This window comes from Ixodes scapularis, unplaced genomic scaffold (assembly GCF_016920785.2).
Source record: "Ixodes scapularis isolate PalLabHiFi unplaced genomic scaffold, ASM1692078v2 PGA_scaffold10__122_contigs__length_95168666, whole genome shotgun sequence".
Lineage (NCBI taxonomy): Eukaryota > Metazoa > Arthropoda > Arachnida > Ixodida > Ixodidae > Ixodes > Ixodes scapularis.
In genome coordinates this window covers 18,041,295-18,059,865 of record NW_024609836.1, presented here as the reverse complement: position 1 = coordinate 18,059,865, position 18,571 = coordinate 18,041,295, and the positions used below count along the sequence as shown (strand labels likewise).

Sequence of the window (18,571 nt, the reverse complement as noted above, 5' to 3'; positions counted from 1 at the left end):
TAGCGACAGTTTCACGCTCTTCATACTGGTACCGACCCAACTTGAAAGACAGGGTGAACAGTAAGCACCCTCAAACTTTCTACCCGGCGACATACTTATTCTATTCGTGGCTTATTACCCCAGCAAAAGCCTTTGGAGTTCATTGTGAATTAAATATTATGAACGAATAAATTTTCGTAGAGTAGGTCTCGATGCTATTTACGACGTAAAGACTGACTCCATAAGTAGCTTCAGAACATTGACGCTGCTCCCTGCGCATGTTAACGCGTCGGCGCAATGGCATCGAGAGTGGCACTTTGCCAGCTCTGCGCGCTTTGCCCTCCTCACCCATTTTCTCCACCTCCGTGTAGGCTTGTATGTTTTCAGCACTGTGGCCTTCATAAAAAGCGTGGTCGGCCGCCGATAAACTTTGAATAATTTGGTTAAAAGTGCATGCATTTCGGTTCGGAACACATTGAACTTCGAAAAAAAAGATTTTGTTATAACGAGAGATTACTGTATGACATGAACGTAATAAGGTCCTCGGTAACCGTATTCGTCATGCCCAAGCTAATATATTTCTTATCTAACTGTCTGCTTCACAAAGAGGGGCCAAGATCAATCCCCAATTTTTGTTTGAACATTACTGCAATTGAAATGTACTACCTCTGTTACTATTTCAATATAAACATTATATTACACGGTTTTTCTTCCACGCAATTTTAGCCAAGGTTTAAAAATATTTCGGTGCATTTTAGGAAGACGAAACAAAAGGAGTAAATTTGCTCACTGTTTGGAGCAAGTCAGGCTTTTTTATTTTATTTTGCCCAATGAAATAATTAAGAATAATGAACTTTTGAAATATTTAATTTAAAGCAAATGCTCCTATGATAAAGTTACACAGCATCCTCAGAAACATCAAATTCAGTGGTTTTTATCAAGAAACCCCTAATACGGTTCGTTTTTCCAAGTTTCGTAAAAAGCCACAAATTACAAACCCTGTTAGGGGTTTCTTGGTAAAAACCACTAAAGTGGATGTTTCTGAGGATGCTGTAGAACTTTGTCATTGGAACTTTTGCTCTAAATTAAATATTTGAAAAGTTCATCAATCTTAATTTATTATTTTATTTCACTGGGCAGAATACCAAAAAAAACTGAAGGTCGAGGCAAATTTGCAGGGTTATTATCTATGAATGCAATAGCATTTATCGTCGCACACTGCCAAATTTAGCAGGGAAACTGAATTAGTGCATAGGTCATGACGTCAATTTTTCAACAAACTGTAGCGGCGAAAATCGCTGCTAAATTTAGCATCGTCCTCTAGGACAACGCTATAATGTCAAACCAATTTAGCCCAAATCCAAGCCATTGCAAAACCTTTGTCGTCCTTGAGATTACCCTAGAGTTTGTCACAGAGGTCGTATTAATGTAATTTTTAACGTTCTCCTCTAGGACATCGTTGAAGACAACGTCCTAGACGACGTCTTTGACGTCGTCTAGGACGATGTCCTAGAGGATGACATCAAAGACGACACCTAGAACAACCTTTAGGGTGACCTCAAGGATGGCTCTAGAAAGATGTCAAGGACGATGTCAAAGACGACGTCTAGGGTCACCTCTAGGACGACCTCAAGTACAACATCGAGGATGTCTAAGACAATCTCTAGGACGACATAAAGGTCGTGAGGTCCTTCGAAGAGGTTGCAAATGTGAAGGAGTGTGTACTGCCACTCCGCATTTGTGCGACGCAGTGGGATGCAAGCAGTGAGCTGAAATGGTCTATTGCGCATACCTACTGCGCATTATGAGGCCAGATACCAGATAGACTGAAATCTGTATGAGTAGCTTAACGATGCTATTGCATAAATATTGGAGTAAAATAGCCTGACTTGCTCCAAACAATGAACAAACCTTTTCCTTTAGTATAGTCTTTCTAAAATGCACCAAAATATTTTTTAACCTTTGGCTAAAGTTACATGGAACACAATGTATATAAACATAATAAGTTTGACATGGTGGGTGGAACAGACACGACCGGAAACCAGCTGTACTCGCAACTGAAATGTTTTATTTGGAAAGGAAAAGAGAACACATGTCAGTACCAGATAACACAGTGTGTAATCAAACAATACACCCTTCAATACGCCCTCGTTTTTTGAGGCTGTTACACCCAACATGTCAAACTTTTACCAGCTCGCCCAGTTCAACACCTTGGAACATAATAAGACCTTTGGGAACTGTACTGGTCGCTCAGAAGCGTGTCAATCGGTTGGCATTAACGTAACAAGAGCTTTGGGTACTGTATGCGATCATTTTTTCCTCTGCGTGGACACTGCCACAAGACTGCTTAAAGTATGCAACGTTCAACACAGTTCCTGGATCTCCTTCCTTTACCACACCTACCATCACGGAAGACGACACCATGAGGGCATTACTTCGGATCAAGCCCACACAGTGCGCTGGGCCTGATGGACTTCACCCGGCGCTCCTTAGTGCCTGCTCCACCTCGATTTGTCCTGTCCTTACTAGAATGTTCGGAAGCCTTCTTTCTAGCGGCTCCGTCCCACGACAATGGAAGACGGCACACGTCACTCCAATTCACAAGGGCAGTAGTGTACCACTCTCTACTGTGTCCTCTTATCGACCAATATCTTCCACATCCATAATCTGCCGCACAATGGAGCGTATTCTCAATGCCAAAATCCTTGACTATCTGGAGTCCGAAGCACTACTATCACCACACCGATTCGGCTTTCGTAAGAACCGCAGTTGTGAACTCGCTCTCGCCACCGCTGTCAACACACTCAGCAATAGCTTGGATGGCAGAATCCCCTGCGAAGTTGTCCAGCTAGATTTCAAACAGGCTTTCGACAAGGTAGACCATAGCCTACTCCTTCAGAAAATCCGACGCCTAGGATTTACAGGAAGCTGTTTTGACTGGATGTCCAACTTTCTGAGTGATCGTCGCCAACGGGTTGTCTATCACGGAGCTTCCTCCACCTGGTCTGATGTACTCTCGGGCATACCACAGGGCAGTGTTTTGGGACCAACCTTTTTCAACATCTTTATAAATGACATCACCGTCAACCTGGTCTCCAAACCCCTGCTCTACGCCGACGACTTGACCCTGATTATGCCGGTAGCTCGTCCCAGCGTTGACTACCCACGCCTGCAAGAAGACCTCAACGCTGTCGTCCGGTGGTCTCGCATGAACCGCTTGCCTCTGAACGAAGCAAAGTGTACCTCAATGCTTGTTCACCACCATCAGCAGCAGCCTTCCCGCCAAGCTCTCAACCTTGCCGGGACCCCCTTGCGTCGGGTTGTTGCCACAAGGCTGCTTGGTGTAACCCTTGACAGCAAGTTGCGCTTAACTAACCATATCAGCAGTGTTCTATCCAAAGCCGAAGGATGCTCGGCTTTGCTCTGCGGGTATCCAGGGGAATGGGCCCACAAACTCTGAAATACCTCTTCACTGCACTGGTGCTCCCCCACCTAGAGTATTGCAGTTCTATTTGGGATCCTGCGCAAGTACACTTAGGAGCTGCTCTGGAGAGTGTTCAGCGAAGAGCAGCATACGCCAGCCTTCGCCAGCAGTCCCCGCTGGTACCCCCTTATCGGGATATCGGAACAGCTCACCTGCTGCGCGCGGTTCACTGGACCTCATTGTCCACTCAACGCAAAGTCTCCTCGATGCGACTCCTGGCTCTCGTTCTCCAATTTGACGAAAAATCGCTGCCTCTTTTGCAAGTGCGGAAAACCCGTACAGGGACCCTACAGCCCCTTCTATCTCGCACAGAGCGTCATAGAGGCTCTTTCCTGGTGCGGTCAGTAGACCTATGGTGCTCACTGCCCTGTGAACTGACGGACAATCTCCCCACAAATAAGGATGAATGTAGGACGTTCTGCAGTGCCATCGCCAGACACCTGCATGCTGAATGAACCGAAAGTGTAATGTAGCATCCCGGTTTGCCCTGGGGTGGGTTGTGGCGGAGGCTGCGGACCATCGAGCAGGTTGGTATTGCAGAGCGCCCTACGTGACCACTGACTGTAGGGTGCAGTGGGGCGCCTGCGCCGCTGACTGGTTTTGGGGCTTTTGCGGTATCGGCCACGACTCACTATAGGGATTTCCCAGTCGTCCTTCTTTTCCTTTATTTTTTTTTTTTCTCCTTTTGGTGCTGCAGGCCTCTGGCATGGACCCTCGGCCTTTCTGCTCTCACCGTCATCTCTTTCTGAGTGCAAATAAATATTATCATTATCATTATCATTCAGAAGCTAGTACATCATATCACATTCACTGGGTGCATCCCTCCCTGTATGCGTAGTTGAAGTATAGGTATACAACAGATGCGTGTTGCCCTCTTCGGAGGCTACAACTGGAAGGATGGACACGAAAGTGCAAAGGGTTTGCACGGATATTCCATAGCATTTCGAAATTGTGTTGTGCAAGTTCGGGCAGTATGAGCAGTAAAGGAGGCAGTACGAGGTTTCGCAGTAAGAGCAACCGTTCCTTCGAGAACCGAGATATCAATTACCGAGAGTCAACCTATAGACCAACATGCGGCCCTGACGTCACGCAGCTGCAGTGGTGCTGTCGACGGCACTGCGCATGCGCAGATGCTTCCCTTCACGCAAATTTCGTTTCTGGGCACGTGCAGTGCCCACACCTTGTGTGCGCAAACGCGGGCTTGTTTGTAAAACGCGTGTCGGTTTATATGACTCCAAGGAGAAACAGTCACTTTCGGAGAAATCCCGGCAAGCAGCCAACGGCACGAGTCGCAAAGCCCCGAAAGAAAGGCGTCCACTCACTGGCCATCCTCTGGCACATGTCCTGCTTCTCCCGCTCCAGGGCCTGGATCTTCCTGCGGCAGACGACGTGGCTGTCGTCCACGGCCGTCTCCTCCCCCTGGGCCAGCCGGCTGCCCAGGGTGTACGTGAAGCCCACAAAGGGCAGGTGCAGCCCAGAGAACACCGCATTGGCGCTCGGGGGGCCGGACTCCTGGGGGTGGCACCACCGCTAAGTTAGGTTCTCTCGCAAAAACACTTTCTTGAATCACCAAGACGCCGCCTTTTGCCTTTCTCTTCCATTCTTCTCCTTCTCCACCCAGTCTGAAGTAAACCGTAAATCTATGCCAGCTCGCGCCACTTTATTGTTACAGCCACCGGACGTCTCCGGAGTGGTACGGTCGAGCCCAATTATATCCAACCCGGGTATTTAGAAATATTGTCAATTTCGAACGGCCAAAACATCCCCTCGAAAACCTCACGTAAAAGTATAGGCGCCTCGTACTTCACCTCCCGGGACATTCATTATGTCGAACCACGCGCCGCACCCTTGGTAGAAGGGCTTTCCCCGAACACTGCCATGGCTGCACGGTTTGCACGAACTCAGGATAATGATTCTGGCCACGGGCAGCAAAAGGCGCAGAGGCAGAAAAAAAAACACCCTTCGCTAGTTGAGCGTGTCGACAACGGTTGTGCAATCACGCTTTGAACGTCTTGTTTATCTTCATTTACTTTTTCCTTTCATCGTTTTCGCTTAGCAGTTTTTGTCTTACCCTTCTTTTTACTGTTCATTTTATGTGAGTTTTTGTTTTTTGCTTGCTGTTTGATTTTTTGGCACAGGCAATGTAACATGAAAATAATAAAAGCGTGCTTCTGGTGGCGTACGCGTGCAAGTGGAGGCGCCCGCAGCTCCCACTAACAACACTTTAATAACGAGATTCCATTTGTTTAGAAGTTCTTGAATGCTCTACTTAATAAGTTCCCTTTTGTCACGATCCAAGGTATCAGCTGAGATGTGCGGAAATTTCAATGGGAGCCTAAAGGAGCACTAAAGACATTTCTTAGATCGTCTGTTCTTGGTTCTAACTCATTCTACAAGATCTTAGCATCCCAGAAATCCAAAAAATATGCTTCTGCAATGCCTATTTCCCTGCTAAAAATGTGATCGAAGTTAGTGCCACCCCCCTTACTGAGCGGGAAACTCCGAAGCATAAAATCCAGCGGAGGTGCCAGCGGCGTGAGGACGGGCGCACGGAATGGTTGCCGTGTGCCCGTCGTCACGCCACCGGCGCCTCTGCTCTACCAGATATACACATAGCAAAACAATAAAGCCATATAAATATAAAAAGGATACATTTAAGTTCTCCTTCTTTCCTCGTACAATCATCGATTGGAACAGCCTACCACCTGACGTTGTAAATGCTACCACATATTCCGATTTTTGTTTTCTGTTGTCGCAGCAAGTGCATCCTGCTTGAAAGTATTTCAATGTACCACTCCTGTTACAATCTCGCAAGAGATTGACAGTATTAATAAAGAAGAAGAAGAAGAAGAAAGGGGGGTGGCACTAAATTCGATCACATTTTTAGTAGGGAAATAGGCATCGCAGAAGCATAATTTTTGAATTTCTGGGATGCTAAGATCCCATAGAATGAGTTATCACTAAGAACAGCCAATCTAAGGAACGTGTTTAGTGCACCTTTAAATTAACATTTTTGTATATCGAATTGTCGATATACAGTCTAGGCTCATTACAACAGACCTGGTTACAACAGACATTTGGATATAACATACCGATTTGTGAAGTTTGGTCGGTTTTCCTTTATGTACCATTGACTCAACTTCATATCTGCATACAACATACTCCTTTTACAACAGACCGAAATCTTGGTCAGAATCAAGGTCTTTTATAACGAGCTTAGACTGTACTTAAGTATTTTACGATCCCCTTTTAATTCAATACATCCTGGTTCGAGTGTAGCTAGTTTCGCATCCGCTCAACTGAGCAGGAAATTCAGTTACAGCTACCGACTAGCTGACGTTGGTTATCTTAAAGGGGCAACGACCGTCTCCGGAGCAGTGGCACATTTCGTGGCGTTTGGTTGATTCAGATAGAAAACATCACCCACTGATTGGCCGATGTCAATTATTTTTAGCTATGCACGTTTGCAAGTCCGGCACGTTTGCCCACTTGCTAGCATGCTCCATGAACTCTGCCGACTCCAACATAATTCAATCATACAGGGCAGCAATCGTAAAGCCATCAACCGTGGCACCATGGCACAGTTTTGAAACAAAGCTCGGGTATTTGGTGCTGTGGAGACATTTGGGGGTTCTCGCAAAAACCATTTAGCTTACTTAGATTTTCCTTTTGATACTTGCTATTACCGAGTGGAGGCAGAATTCGAAGATGTTAAAAAAATTTTAGTTTTCAATGGGGGTGAGGTCGTGTATCACTACTGCATGGTGCACGTTAACGACCCAAGGCTAGCGGCTGTACCGCACTGGCTAAATTGCTCACCTACAGCTGAGACACAAGTCACCCACTAAGGCAAGGCAGAGTAACTTCCGGCTGTATAAACATACCCACACCACAATTTTCTTTTTTTCAGTTGCAGTGCGGAGTGTAACTTAATCAGCATGCACATGCAATGACCAAATTTTCTTTTATCTCGCAAAAAAAAAAGCCTTTACTTAAATTTTGAGTGTGGAGGAATATGTTCATCTGGGACAACCACTATTTGATGCTCATCAGTACCTTGTATAAGCATGATCCATTCGTACCGTCTCACGCAGTCTTTGTTTTAACCTGTTTTCTCGGTGACGTCATCTATTCTTTACTTCATTTTGTTTATGATGATTTTTTTTGTTATTTTCTGTTGCTTCAATATTGTGGTGTATGCCCAAAAAAAGGTACATTGTGTGTTAGTATGTCACACGGTGTTTCCTTGGAGTCTCCGGAGGCAATAAAAATAAAAAATTGCAGAGCCCTTCCACTTTATGTGAAGATGAAGGACCAGCGAAGCTGTTATTTTTACGATGTCTAGGGCAATGCTTAGAGGACGATGTCAAGGATGACCTCAAGGACAACTTTGAGGACGACGTCTAAGATGACCTCAAGGACGACCCCGAGGACAACGCCTAGGACGACCTCAAGGACGACTTCTAGGATGACCTCGAGGACGACTTCTAGGGCGACCCCAAGGACAATGTCTAGGATGACTTCGAGGACGACGTCTAGGACGACCTCAAGGACGATGCCTAGAGGATGATACCTAGGACGACTTCTTGGATGACCTCAAGGACAACGTCTAGGACGACCTCGAGGACAATGCCTAGAGATGATAACAAGGGATCTGGACCTCACTACCTAATAATGCCAAGGAAGGCTGACTCTCGCTGGTTGCCCCCTCTTTTTATTTTTATTTATTCATACGTGCCACGATCAATGGGGAGTTTTCTGTCAACATCCGCACACACTTTTCCCAGATCCTAGTGCATAGCAGCTTCACTGTAATACATAAAACATTCACAAAGTATCTATAGCAATGCCTCAAAAACCGTTTGTATTGTGTTCTAAAAATCATACAACATGCCTTAAACGTGCCATTAAAATAATTCAAATGTTAGTCATAAAACACAGGGAATCCCCAAAACAGACCGTGATCAAAGCATTGCTTTTTTTTCAGGCTCACAAAAGACACCACAAGATCACAATGATGAACACAGGAGTAAAACGTTTTGCTGCATGAAGATTGCGTCGCATGTAAAGCAACCAGTTAGATGGTACAATGCAGGCAGAACAAATGAGGGTGCCTACTGACTCAGTCTGAATAGTGTTGCGCCGCAAAAGATGCGCAAGATAGAGACCAGAGTGGTTGCAGTTACTCGGTTGGGAAGAGCACACTGGTTGCAGAGAGAGAGAGAGAGATGGCATCCCTTACCAGCCCACAGCCATAACGGCCGAGAACATTTCTGTCTTTTAGGGCAAACGGGATAATGTGGAACTGAGGGAAAAGAAGGGCGGGGATTCAGAGCCGCAAAAACAGAAAGGAAGCACAGCCTGCACAAACACATCGAACACCTGCAATATATTAATGCTCAAATATGGCTTTTCCACTATGTGTAACTCTTTCCTGACCGTGCCCATAGAGCATCAATCACCTGCGACCAACAGGCCCGAAAACCCATTTTAAACTTTCCATGCAACTCCCACACTTGCTGCAGCTCTTTCTCTTTCAGCCTGGCAGCCATTTCTAATCCAAGCGTGAAACCGACGGCACATTCTCGTCGTTCACAACCGTGGCCACCTCCACAAACACTGCGTGGCAATTCTCGCAAATCCCCGTTGATTTGTTAGAGTCGGATAGCAGCAGTAGGTCTGATGATAAAGTCAGATTATTATATTTCAGTTTTGATGACCTGCACTTCACTGCAATAAGAAACTGCTTACCCGAGTGGCATGTCGGTCAAGCGAATAGACTTGATTTTTGGTAGCTCAATATTTTTTTGTGCTCTAACTCTAGTTTTTGTCGACCTCTTGTTGCGAAAATGGAGAACATTTCATATATTTCAATTATGTTTAGGCACTTCTTTTTTTTTTTTTTCGAGCTATAGCTATATTCTTATCCGGTTCGAATAAATTTCTGGAAAAAAATTGCATTTGACAAATTAAATAATGCGTTAGAATTCGAGTCTCTGCTTTGACGTTTGCATCATTCAAAATCCCATTTATATAGTTTAGTTTCTATGTATGACAACATAATGTAGACCCAAAAGTTTCCCCGGAAAATATGTAACAAAAACCCATACAAAACAGGCATTTTTCCTCTCGGTCAAGACAGAGTTAATACATTTGTGGAATGCCAGAATATACCTAACTGTATTTTTAGAACGAAAAAGAAGCAATTTTAGAATTGCAGCAATCTGCAGCGTTTTAGCTTTAAAATTGCGACAAGTAAATAGAAACTGCCGATCACAGGCACATCTTGTGACTCTCATTTTAAAGTTGGATTTCAAAGAAACATTCCATTACTAACAAAAACTCCTCACTTTATTAAAACTTTTTACAAACAAGAACTAAAAGAATGCAACTATAAAGTTGCATTTTCCAACTATGCTTTTTGAGAGAAAACTTGATAACTATACACGTTAGCAAACTAAAAAAGCATTTCCAATAAGTACATCTGCCACAAAATCTTTCCATTAACGTCCCAGTCTGCATTCGCATACCCCTAAACCTTGAAAACATGTTAGCTGAATGCTGAATGACTATTTAGCAGTTTATTTTTGTTTAACAAAAATAAAGAGTATTTTGCCAATGGCTACTCTGGGTCTGTAGTCCAGAAGATATGAAAGCCAAAGCATTTGGGCAGAGGCATGTGATGTTAGAAAGACGACGCAAAATCAGACCCCATAGCCCAAAAAGTCTCAAATAAAAAATAAAGAGCTGGATGATGCTCCTGTAGAATGTGGGTTCTCAAAGAGGCTTCCCAGGAACCAAGAGGTTCCCCAGGGTACCCTTTTGAATGTCCTTAGTCATTCCTGACTCCGAGTGAAGTGAAGCACAATTTTTCTACATCTGAGTCATCTATTGATGCCCAACTACCTAAGTGTTGAAGACTCTCAGCAGGGCTGGGCAGTATCACGATACAGATGTATCGTGATACATAGAGATACTTCAGAATACCTGTCTCTCTGTATAGAGATACATTTGAGAAATGTATTTGTATCTCAGTAGTGAATACTTTACGATGAATCAATTGTATCGCAATAATTTGCCAGGCTAAGGTATTTCGATACATTTGTTGTAAAAAATTGACTTCCACGAGGGGTCCCAGAATTTATAATACAAAACCACTTTAACGCACCCTCGCATTTCAAGTTAACGGCAAAACTAAAAAATCATAATGTTCCAAACAGGAAATTGGGCGAAACAGGACTCATTTTGGGCAGACCACGTCCACGTCTTCTACGACTCTGAAGACGGTGATTCCTTGTCTTTAGCTAGATCGGGACAGATATGTGAAGGCTAAAGCCTTTCACTACCTTTACGACCCTCAGGAAAGACGTCTCGATGCTCCAGGACTTCCCTTCCATCGAGGCAGTATTTATTTATTCATTTTGACGGCAGTACAAGGGATTTCCTCTTTTGCTAGTCTGGTGCTGCGACCAAATCGTAGGTGCCTCGATAAGTTCTTTTAAAAGCGACTTATGCTGAAGGGTAATTAGTTCACTTTTCGAGTCTGCTAATTTGTTTTCTGATCAAATAAATACAGAAAAACCTCGTTATAACAAAGTTGAAGGAGCGATCGTAATTATTTCGTTATAACCATTAGTTTGTTATAGCCAATGTCCATTTCTTCCCTAATAGCAAGCAAGGGGAATTATGATTGCTTTGTTATATCCATTAGTTTGTTATATCCCATTTTGTTATAACGAGGTTTTACTGTATATGCAAATTTGTTTTCTGATCAAATAAATATATGTGAATTTGTTTTTTGATCAAATAAATATATGCAAATTTTTTTCTGATCAAATAAATATATGTATTGCTTGAGAATTCTTATGTTCCTATTTTGTCCCATATTTGATGCTTGTGATACATACGTTTTTTGCAATCTGCTGCATCACTATATCTGTTTGCGCAGCATGGCCTTACTCAGGGGAAAAAGTATTTCAGTATGTATCTGTACTTCGGGATACCTTTTTTCTAGTATCTCAGGGATATCCTGTTACACAGAAAATGCATATCAATATCTGCATTTTGGCCTGAAAATACATCTACCTGAGTATTTGTATTCAGGAAAACTTTTTCTAGTCTCTCTGCCCAGCCCTGTTATGTCCACTGCTGTTTCTAAAGTTTGCAGGCTTCCCCAACGATCTATTGCATCAGTGTCGGGGCCGGGAGCATTCCTTGGCTATCCACAGAGAAAGACAGGTATCCCTTCAGATTGAAAGAGAACCTTCGCTGTGGAGACACCTCGCTAACATGACGGCATATAGCATAAACGGCTTTCTTTTCGAGGGCTTCATATTTCCTGAATTTTGCAAAGTGTGGGTTTTTTTAATATTTTGAGACACAAAATTTTGCAATTTAAAGTGGTATACTACGAATCATTATCACGGGGACAATATATTTGAACAATCAATTTTAAGCACCGTTTTTGGCGAGTCGCGAAAAATGCGAGAATTTAATAGATGCTCAGGAAGATTAGGTCATTTACAGTGCACGATAGTACGCCAGATGCATTCCTTTTCATTTCGTTGAATTACATTTTATTTCCTAATCGAGACTGCACAAAAAACGTGCAAATTTAAAATACCTCCGACGTTGTACAAACGAGACGATCGCTCCATGTTGCATCGCGTCTCCGGGCAGCTCGACGTTTTAAAAAGGGGTACACACGCAGGAAGACAACAGCAGGAATCGAAACAACTAACGTGACTTATTCCAATAAATTTTCAGTGGCAACGTAGTTCTTAATTTAGTCTTAAAAAGATCTACATTAGATTATTGTGCCCATTGTGTTTGGAAATAGCTCACGTTTTTGCTTTAAAAAAAGGTATCCCCAACTTACGGGCTGCTTGAGGTCGGCCTCGTCCACGTCGAAGTTGGAGGTGTCCGTCGGACTGCTCACCTCCGGAATGTAGGGCGCCTGGCCTGCAGCCGATGCGTGAAATGAGAAGACGTCAAGAACCAATGAAGAGAATAAAGAAAGGCAAGTCACGGGTGGGTCGAGTCGGCCATTTGCCGCCCCGAAAATGCTACAGCGACATTTTCGATAAACCTACCCGATTTAATGCGAGAAAATAGCATTGTTCCTGCCCATGTTACCCGGAAGACAGAGGGCAAAACAAGATCGGGACGAAAAGGCACCTTTTCAAAGACCAAAATTATTTCCGTCGATTTCAACTTCTCAATGCACATGTGCCTCTTCTAAGCAAAAGTAATTGAATGATGCAAGATTTTCAATATAGCGAGAGCCGAAGCAACTGTCGGCTCGTCAACGTACCACTTTAATATCTGGTAATAAGCGCTGCAAAGAAAGTGTGGCTGTAACTGGTTATTAATACCTTCCAGCTCGTTACTGTGCCCAATGGAAAATAAATGTTAGCTCTGTCACACGGTCATTTCTGGATGTTCGACACTTTCATTTCAAGAACCAAAAAAACCGTAGGGAAGTCAAGTAGGACATTTCAAGGAGACAAACTCCACGTCAATAAAATATGCGTAACTAACCATATAAACTTTATGGGGAAGACGATTTAAAAGAACGTCGGACAAAAAATTGTAGAGCCCTTCCACTTCACGTGAAGACGGAGGACCAGCGAAGCTGTTCTTTTTACGTCTAGGACGATGCCTAGAGGACGACATCTAGGACAACCTCAAGGGCGACTTCTAGGACGACCTCGAGGGCGACCCCAAGGACGACCTTGAGGACGATGCCTAGAGATGATAACAAGGGATCAGGACCTCACTATCTAATGATACCAAGGAAGGCTGACTTACGCTGGTCGCCCCCTCTTTTTTATTTTTATTTATTCATACTTGCCACAGCCAATGGGGTTTTCTATCAACATCTGCGGACGCAATTTCTCTCAGATCCTAGCACATAACAGCTACACTGTAAAATGCTCAGCTCCGTCCACTCTAAACAGTACTTCGTATGCTTTCGTTTTCGGCCGTAACTACTAGCACCACCTTGTCCGTATGAGCTCTTCAACGAATGTTTCTAGAGGTAGTCTAGGACAAAAAAACTATTCCAATCAGATTTCGCCAGCTCACGTGCCGTACATATTGGGGGCATCGGGCATACCCCGGCAAAAGATTCAGGATTAACTTAGACCACCTACAGATCCTTCTACATACAACCGAGATCTTAGCTGCAGGGCAGCTCGGCCACAACGAGCTTCCGTCACCATCCACTGATCGGTACTGCCGAGGCTACCCCAAATTCTGGTGACACTATCAAGGCCAGGAGGAAACAGCCAAGTAATGTCATCTCGACCAGGCAGATTCAACAGCCCTTGACCCGCCAACTTCCTTCTTGTTTTTGCATTCACCATAAAGAAGAGCAGTTACCGGGTATAGAGACCGAGAAACCACACAGTTGGCGTTACATGCAAAACTAGACGCTAGCCTCGGAAAGTGCATTCTTTGGACGCGTGTCGAGGAGTGCGTCCAAGGAATACGCAGATGCGCAGGGCGGAATGCTCATAGCCAGGACAGCAAACGGACGTTTGATTTGGTTTCTTCACCCTGTCCTTTCCCACGCGGGGTAACAGATGTCCTATTTAGGGGTGTAGCTAAGGGAGTGAATGTGCCACGGATATTTCTTGTTGCTCGGTACACTTGCTTGGCACGTCCCCTTTGCGCTTGCACGAGGAACGAGAAGGGACTCCCGGGCCGACGTGGGAAGGGCGACGGAAGCTCGCGGGCGACGCCACTCACTCTGGCGTACGTGGTCCCAGTCGACCCCTTTGAACCAGGGGTGGCGCTTGAAGTCCTCCAGGCCGTTCTGACCCAGCCGGCAGTCCGCGCTGCAGATGAGCCGCCGCATCAGGTCCTTGGCATCCTCCGACACCGAGCAGCCCGGATCGTCCGGGAAGTCGAAGCAGTTCTGCTCACACGCGCACCATCGCACACTCAAAACTCTCTTCACTGCAAATGCCGCGAGCAACTACAGGAGTAGCAAGAACACTACGGGGGTAGCCCCACACATTTTGAGTCAGACTTCCTCCATGGCAAGCTGAATACTACAAGAGTTTCGAGCGGAAGAAACAAAACTTTTTTTTTTTTTTTTGTGCGGGAATCAATAAATAAAGAGTCCGGATGACGAGCTAAAGATTAACGAAATGAGGACAGTTGGAAGCGTCGTATGGTTTCCCGAGGACGGGGGAAGTAAAACGGCATCCCAGCAAGTGCGAATAGTGCTGCAGTTTGTACCCCACTCTCCTTCTCTCTGCTCTGCTGCTGGGAGAAAAAGAAAGCTGTCATTCCCAGAGTTGTTTTTGTGGGACACCTACAGGTTGAATAAAGCTGACTGTTAACTCCGGAAAAATATGTAACTCAGACATCAGATTTTTCAGTGATGGAGTATAGCCAGGAGCGTAAAGTGACTGTCGGGCATTTTCAGATAGGATCCAACAGCCACATTTGGTTGACATTTTTAGTTCTCAAGAAAAAAATATATTTTCTTGTTTGTGCTCGTAAGAAAATGTCTACAAACTTTTTGAGAAAAATGAAATACATATTCCGTAACAAAAATTGCAAAGTCGCAGCCGGTTTAGTGCATGTTTCGTGACATGTACGAAACGCGCCAGTTCTGCTATTTCGGTCGTATTGAGTGTGCCGTAAATTGCAAAATACAAAAATATTGCCATGTCTTTGAAGAGCCTGATAAGGCACAATAGGGACCTAGATTTTTGAAAATTAAAACAAAACTGAACATGGCTCTTCTTTTCTTTTTAAATGACTTTCAGAAATATTGCAAAATCAGTCCCTGACTATACCTGAGGGACTTTTTTAGAAGGATGTGCATTTTCAATTTGAGTGAAAACTTGTATGAATGTTGAACCCACATGTCGCAATCATAATAAAAAAATATTAAGTTTCCAAAATCTTTTAGTGTGGAGTTACAAAGCTCTGAACTTGGACGATTTTGCATCATGCCTCATTATTAAAATTGGGGGACGTCCGACCAAGCCTTAATTGGGAACCCTACGCTTTGATGCCCACTTGATTCTTCTTCAGGGGTGACTATGGTGATGGCCCTTGAGGAGCAGTGTTCTCGTTTTTGTCTTGCATTCCTTTTTGAGTTGCTCATGTCTCGAAGCCCATGGACATATGCGGACAGCAAAGTGCCGAGAGATCTATTTATGTTTTCTGGCATAGTCTGTATGTGCCAAGACTCCAAGAAAAGTCGAAGTCGGTAGTTGGTTTTAACGTCGAGAATGCAAATAGGTGTCCTTAAAGTCAATGCGGTGGCTTCCGATGTCGCAGTGTTCAGATACCCCGCTGCGCTCGAGGTCGAACTAGCGAACGTCATTTTGGTGTTGTCGGATTCTCTCCTGAAAGTTCTTGGTTTCGCCGATGTACATGGCTGGAAAATATGTGAATGGAATCCTATAACCGACACTTTGTGTTCTCTCTCCAGGAGGACAATCTTTTGTCTTTTGGTAGTGGCATAAGCCGTCCAAGTATTCATATTGGCTTGTGGGCCATCTGGACCATGTTTTTAATTATTCCACCCAACCAGACTGATCTCAGTCAATTGTTCATTTTTAAGTTATGTGTCATGTAAGTAATCTTTTATTGCAAATAAAAAAGTTTCGTAAACAACAAGAAATCTTTAACTAATTGTTTGTTTTGTTTTGCATAAAATATATTAAGCCCACAGCGACAACAGCTAGTTTGTGTTTTGTAACCATTAAAAAATGCCAACTTCGAGCAAGTCGCAAAACACGCACTTGACTGACAGCAACTTTAAAATTTTTGTATGGGAAAATAAATTTTATTTTTCAAAAAAAAATTTGGAGACGTCTTCCAGGGTCCACAAACAACAAAATATATTTTCTTGGTAAGATATTAAAATTTCAACCGGTCACGGTTGTTCCATCTTATCTGAATGAAACTGCCCTATAACTAATGCTGCTTTAAGTGGCATAAACTCCACTATATGCTTCTCATATTGGAATAAAAGATGGTAAGGCAAACGAAGGCCGTGATTACAGTGCACTAACAATGTTGTTAAAGAAGGTGAAGACACCTATATAGCACTAACAGCTTCAAAACGAGGCTAGTTAATGCAAGATCACAAAGAAAAAGAACAGCCAGAAACTATAACGTAGATTAAAAAAGAAATACACAACAGGCTTCCTAATTTGTGTCTAAGTTCATGTGCTGCTTTTACACTGCTGATACTGGATTAATTAGTAAGTTATCTTCCTGATAACAGTCATAGAGTCGAAACCAATGCAGCAAGGCAGGCAAGCCAATGCGGGTTCCCGATAGATATAAGGGACAGAGGGAATCATTCAAAAAGGTGGAATCACGCACAACGGTGCATGTCCCCAACCCAGACTCCTGCGGTGTGCCTATCTGGGCCATCCGACCTCGGGAGGCCTTTTCCCGTAGCCCCTCCGGTCCCGCATTCTCGACCAGAAAACAAGAAAAGCAGAAGTCCTCTCGGGGAACCCACCTTGTGGTTCATGATCTTGCCGTAGGTCTCCACGAGGGACTCGGCGTAGAAAGGCGTCTCCCCGTACAGCATCTCGTACATGCAGACGCCCAGGGACCACCAGTCGCACTCCGGGCCGTACCTGCCCTGCCCATCTTCCATCGCCTGCAACAACCCGCCCCAGAGGGTCTTCCAAAGGCGGCTCGGGCACACGCCCAGACACGTGCCGCCAATGGGTTCACAAACAGTCTCAACTCCTCCGAGCGCATCCAAGACCCTTTCCGGCAAAGTCCGGCAAAGCGAAGAAGCTAGCTTGCAACTAGATTGGACAACTATCGCTAGCGCACCTTCCGCTGCTTTTAGTTCTAATCAGCCCAAGCTGTGCAGACGTCCTACCAACATTTGTAAGACATCCAAGGTATGTTAGGACATCCTGAGTGTGTCTACGGAACCATGTGTGTTGCCAGGGGCAGCGATGACTGACGGAGAAGCGAACTTCAGTGAAGACAGTTGCAAATTTTATATGGGGTTAACTTTCTCCTAAAATATTGGAAGACCTGGGAAGAAAATGGTGCCAAACCTGGTTTTCATAAATAACTGCTCCAATTAAATTTTCATAAAAGTTTTTTAACCTATTAAAACTGTGCAAACTTGTTTCAGAAGCAAAGGAATCTAAACCAATATATCTCGAAGAGACCACAAACTGCTGCACTTAAATAATATTTCCGGACTAACCCTGCCCAAAGCACTCGACAGTATAAGAACACAACACTGCAGCACAGCTGTGCAATAGAAATGGAGAAGGACAGGAAGGGTTTTGCTACTTCTCAAAAACCAATCTGCAGACAACTAGAATGTCTACACTTGCATATCCCAAGTTCTCATCGTTGTCTCTATGTCCTAAGCTCAAACACAGCTGCAGGATAAGTTTCTATTCTAGCATATGGATGCAAATCTTATGCTAACAAGAAAGCCACAGTGATGCAAAAGAAGTGAGGAATGTTCAAGCAGAGTACAGACCTTACATATCCAATCACATGCAAACGAACAGCAACTCAGGCTTAACCAAACCGAAAGCAGTGCCATGCAAAGTAACATGTTCCTGCGATGACGCCAGCCCTCGCACATCAAAATGGTCCCACACACCCCCAACCCACACATACACACACGCAACAAAAAATGCTGCTTCTCAAACCTTAAATTCAGGGCCCCTTCCAAAATTATTACAATCCTTGTTTCTAAATTCAAAAGGAGTTGGTTCTGGTGCATTGGTAACAGAAATGTACAAAAACTATGCCTACTTTCCCAGGCTCTTAGTTTGTCTGATATTTTGCACAACAGAAGCCTCTTCCAAATTTTTACAAACACTATTTCAGCCATAGCTCACGTGAATATAAAAGCAAATGCCCTTTCTATCACATACACAAACACACTCAAGCTGCTTAAGCACACTACTAACTCCAGAAACAAGTAACAACTTTCTGATCCACCCATAGAAGTAAAATTGCTCCATGTTTCCTAGCATCGCTTGCTCGACACCTTTTTTCCATTATCTATGTCCACGAGATTCTAGCACATCGCTCTATGAAAACAAACCTTATAGGACAGCACAAAGGTCAGGTCAGAGC

The 18,571-nt window shown here is 44.1% G+C and overlaps 1 protein-coding gene across 4 annotated transcripts in view; it reads right to left on the bottom strand.

Moving 5' to 3' along the window:
• Nucleotides 1–18,571, bottom strand: part of LOC8026993 (serine/threonine-protein kinase MRCK alpha) — a 187,130-nt gene that overhangs the window by 91,604 nt on the left and 76,955 nt on the right. For all 4 annotated transcript variants that reach the window (XM_029966709.4, XM_029966711.4, XM_029966710.4 and 1 more), the window contains exons 7-10: nucleotides 16,965–17,108; nucleotides 14,216–14,384; nucleotides 12,342–12,424; nucleotides 4,786–4,975 (exon numbers count right to left, since the gene is read on the bottom strand). In XM_029966709.4, the coding sequence (XP_029822569.1) occupies nucleotides 4,786–4,975; nucleotides 12,342–12,424; nucleotides 14,216–14,384; nucleotides 16,965–17,108 (586 nt within the window). The remainder of the gene's footprint in view (nucleotides 1–4,785; nucleotides 4,976–12,341; nucleotides 12,425–14,215; nucleotides 14,385–16,964; nucleotides 17,109–18,571) is intronic.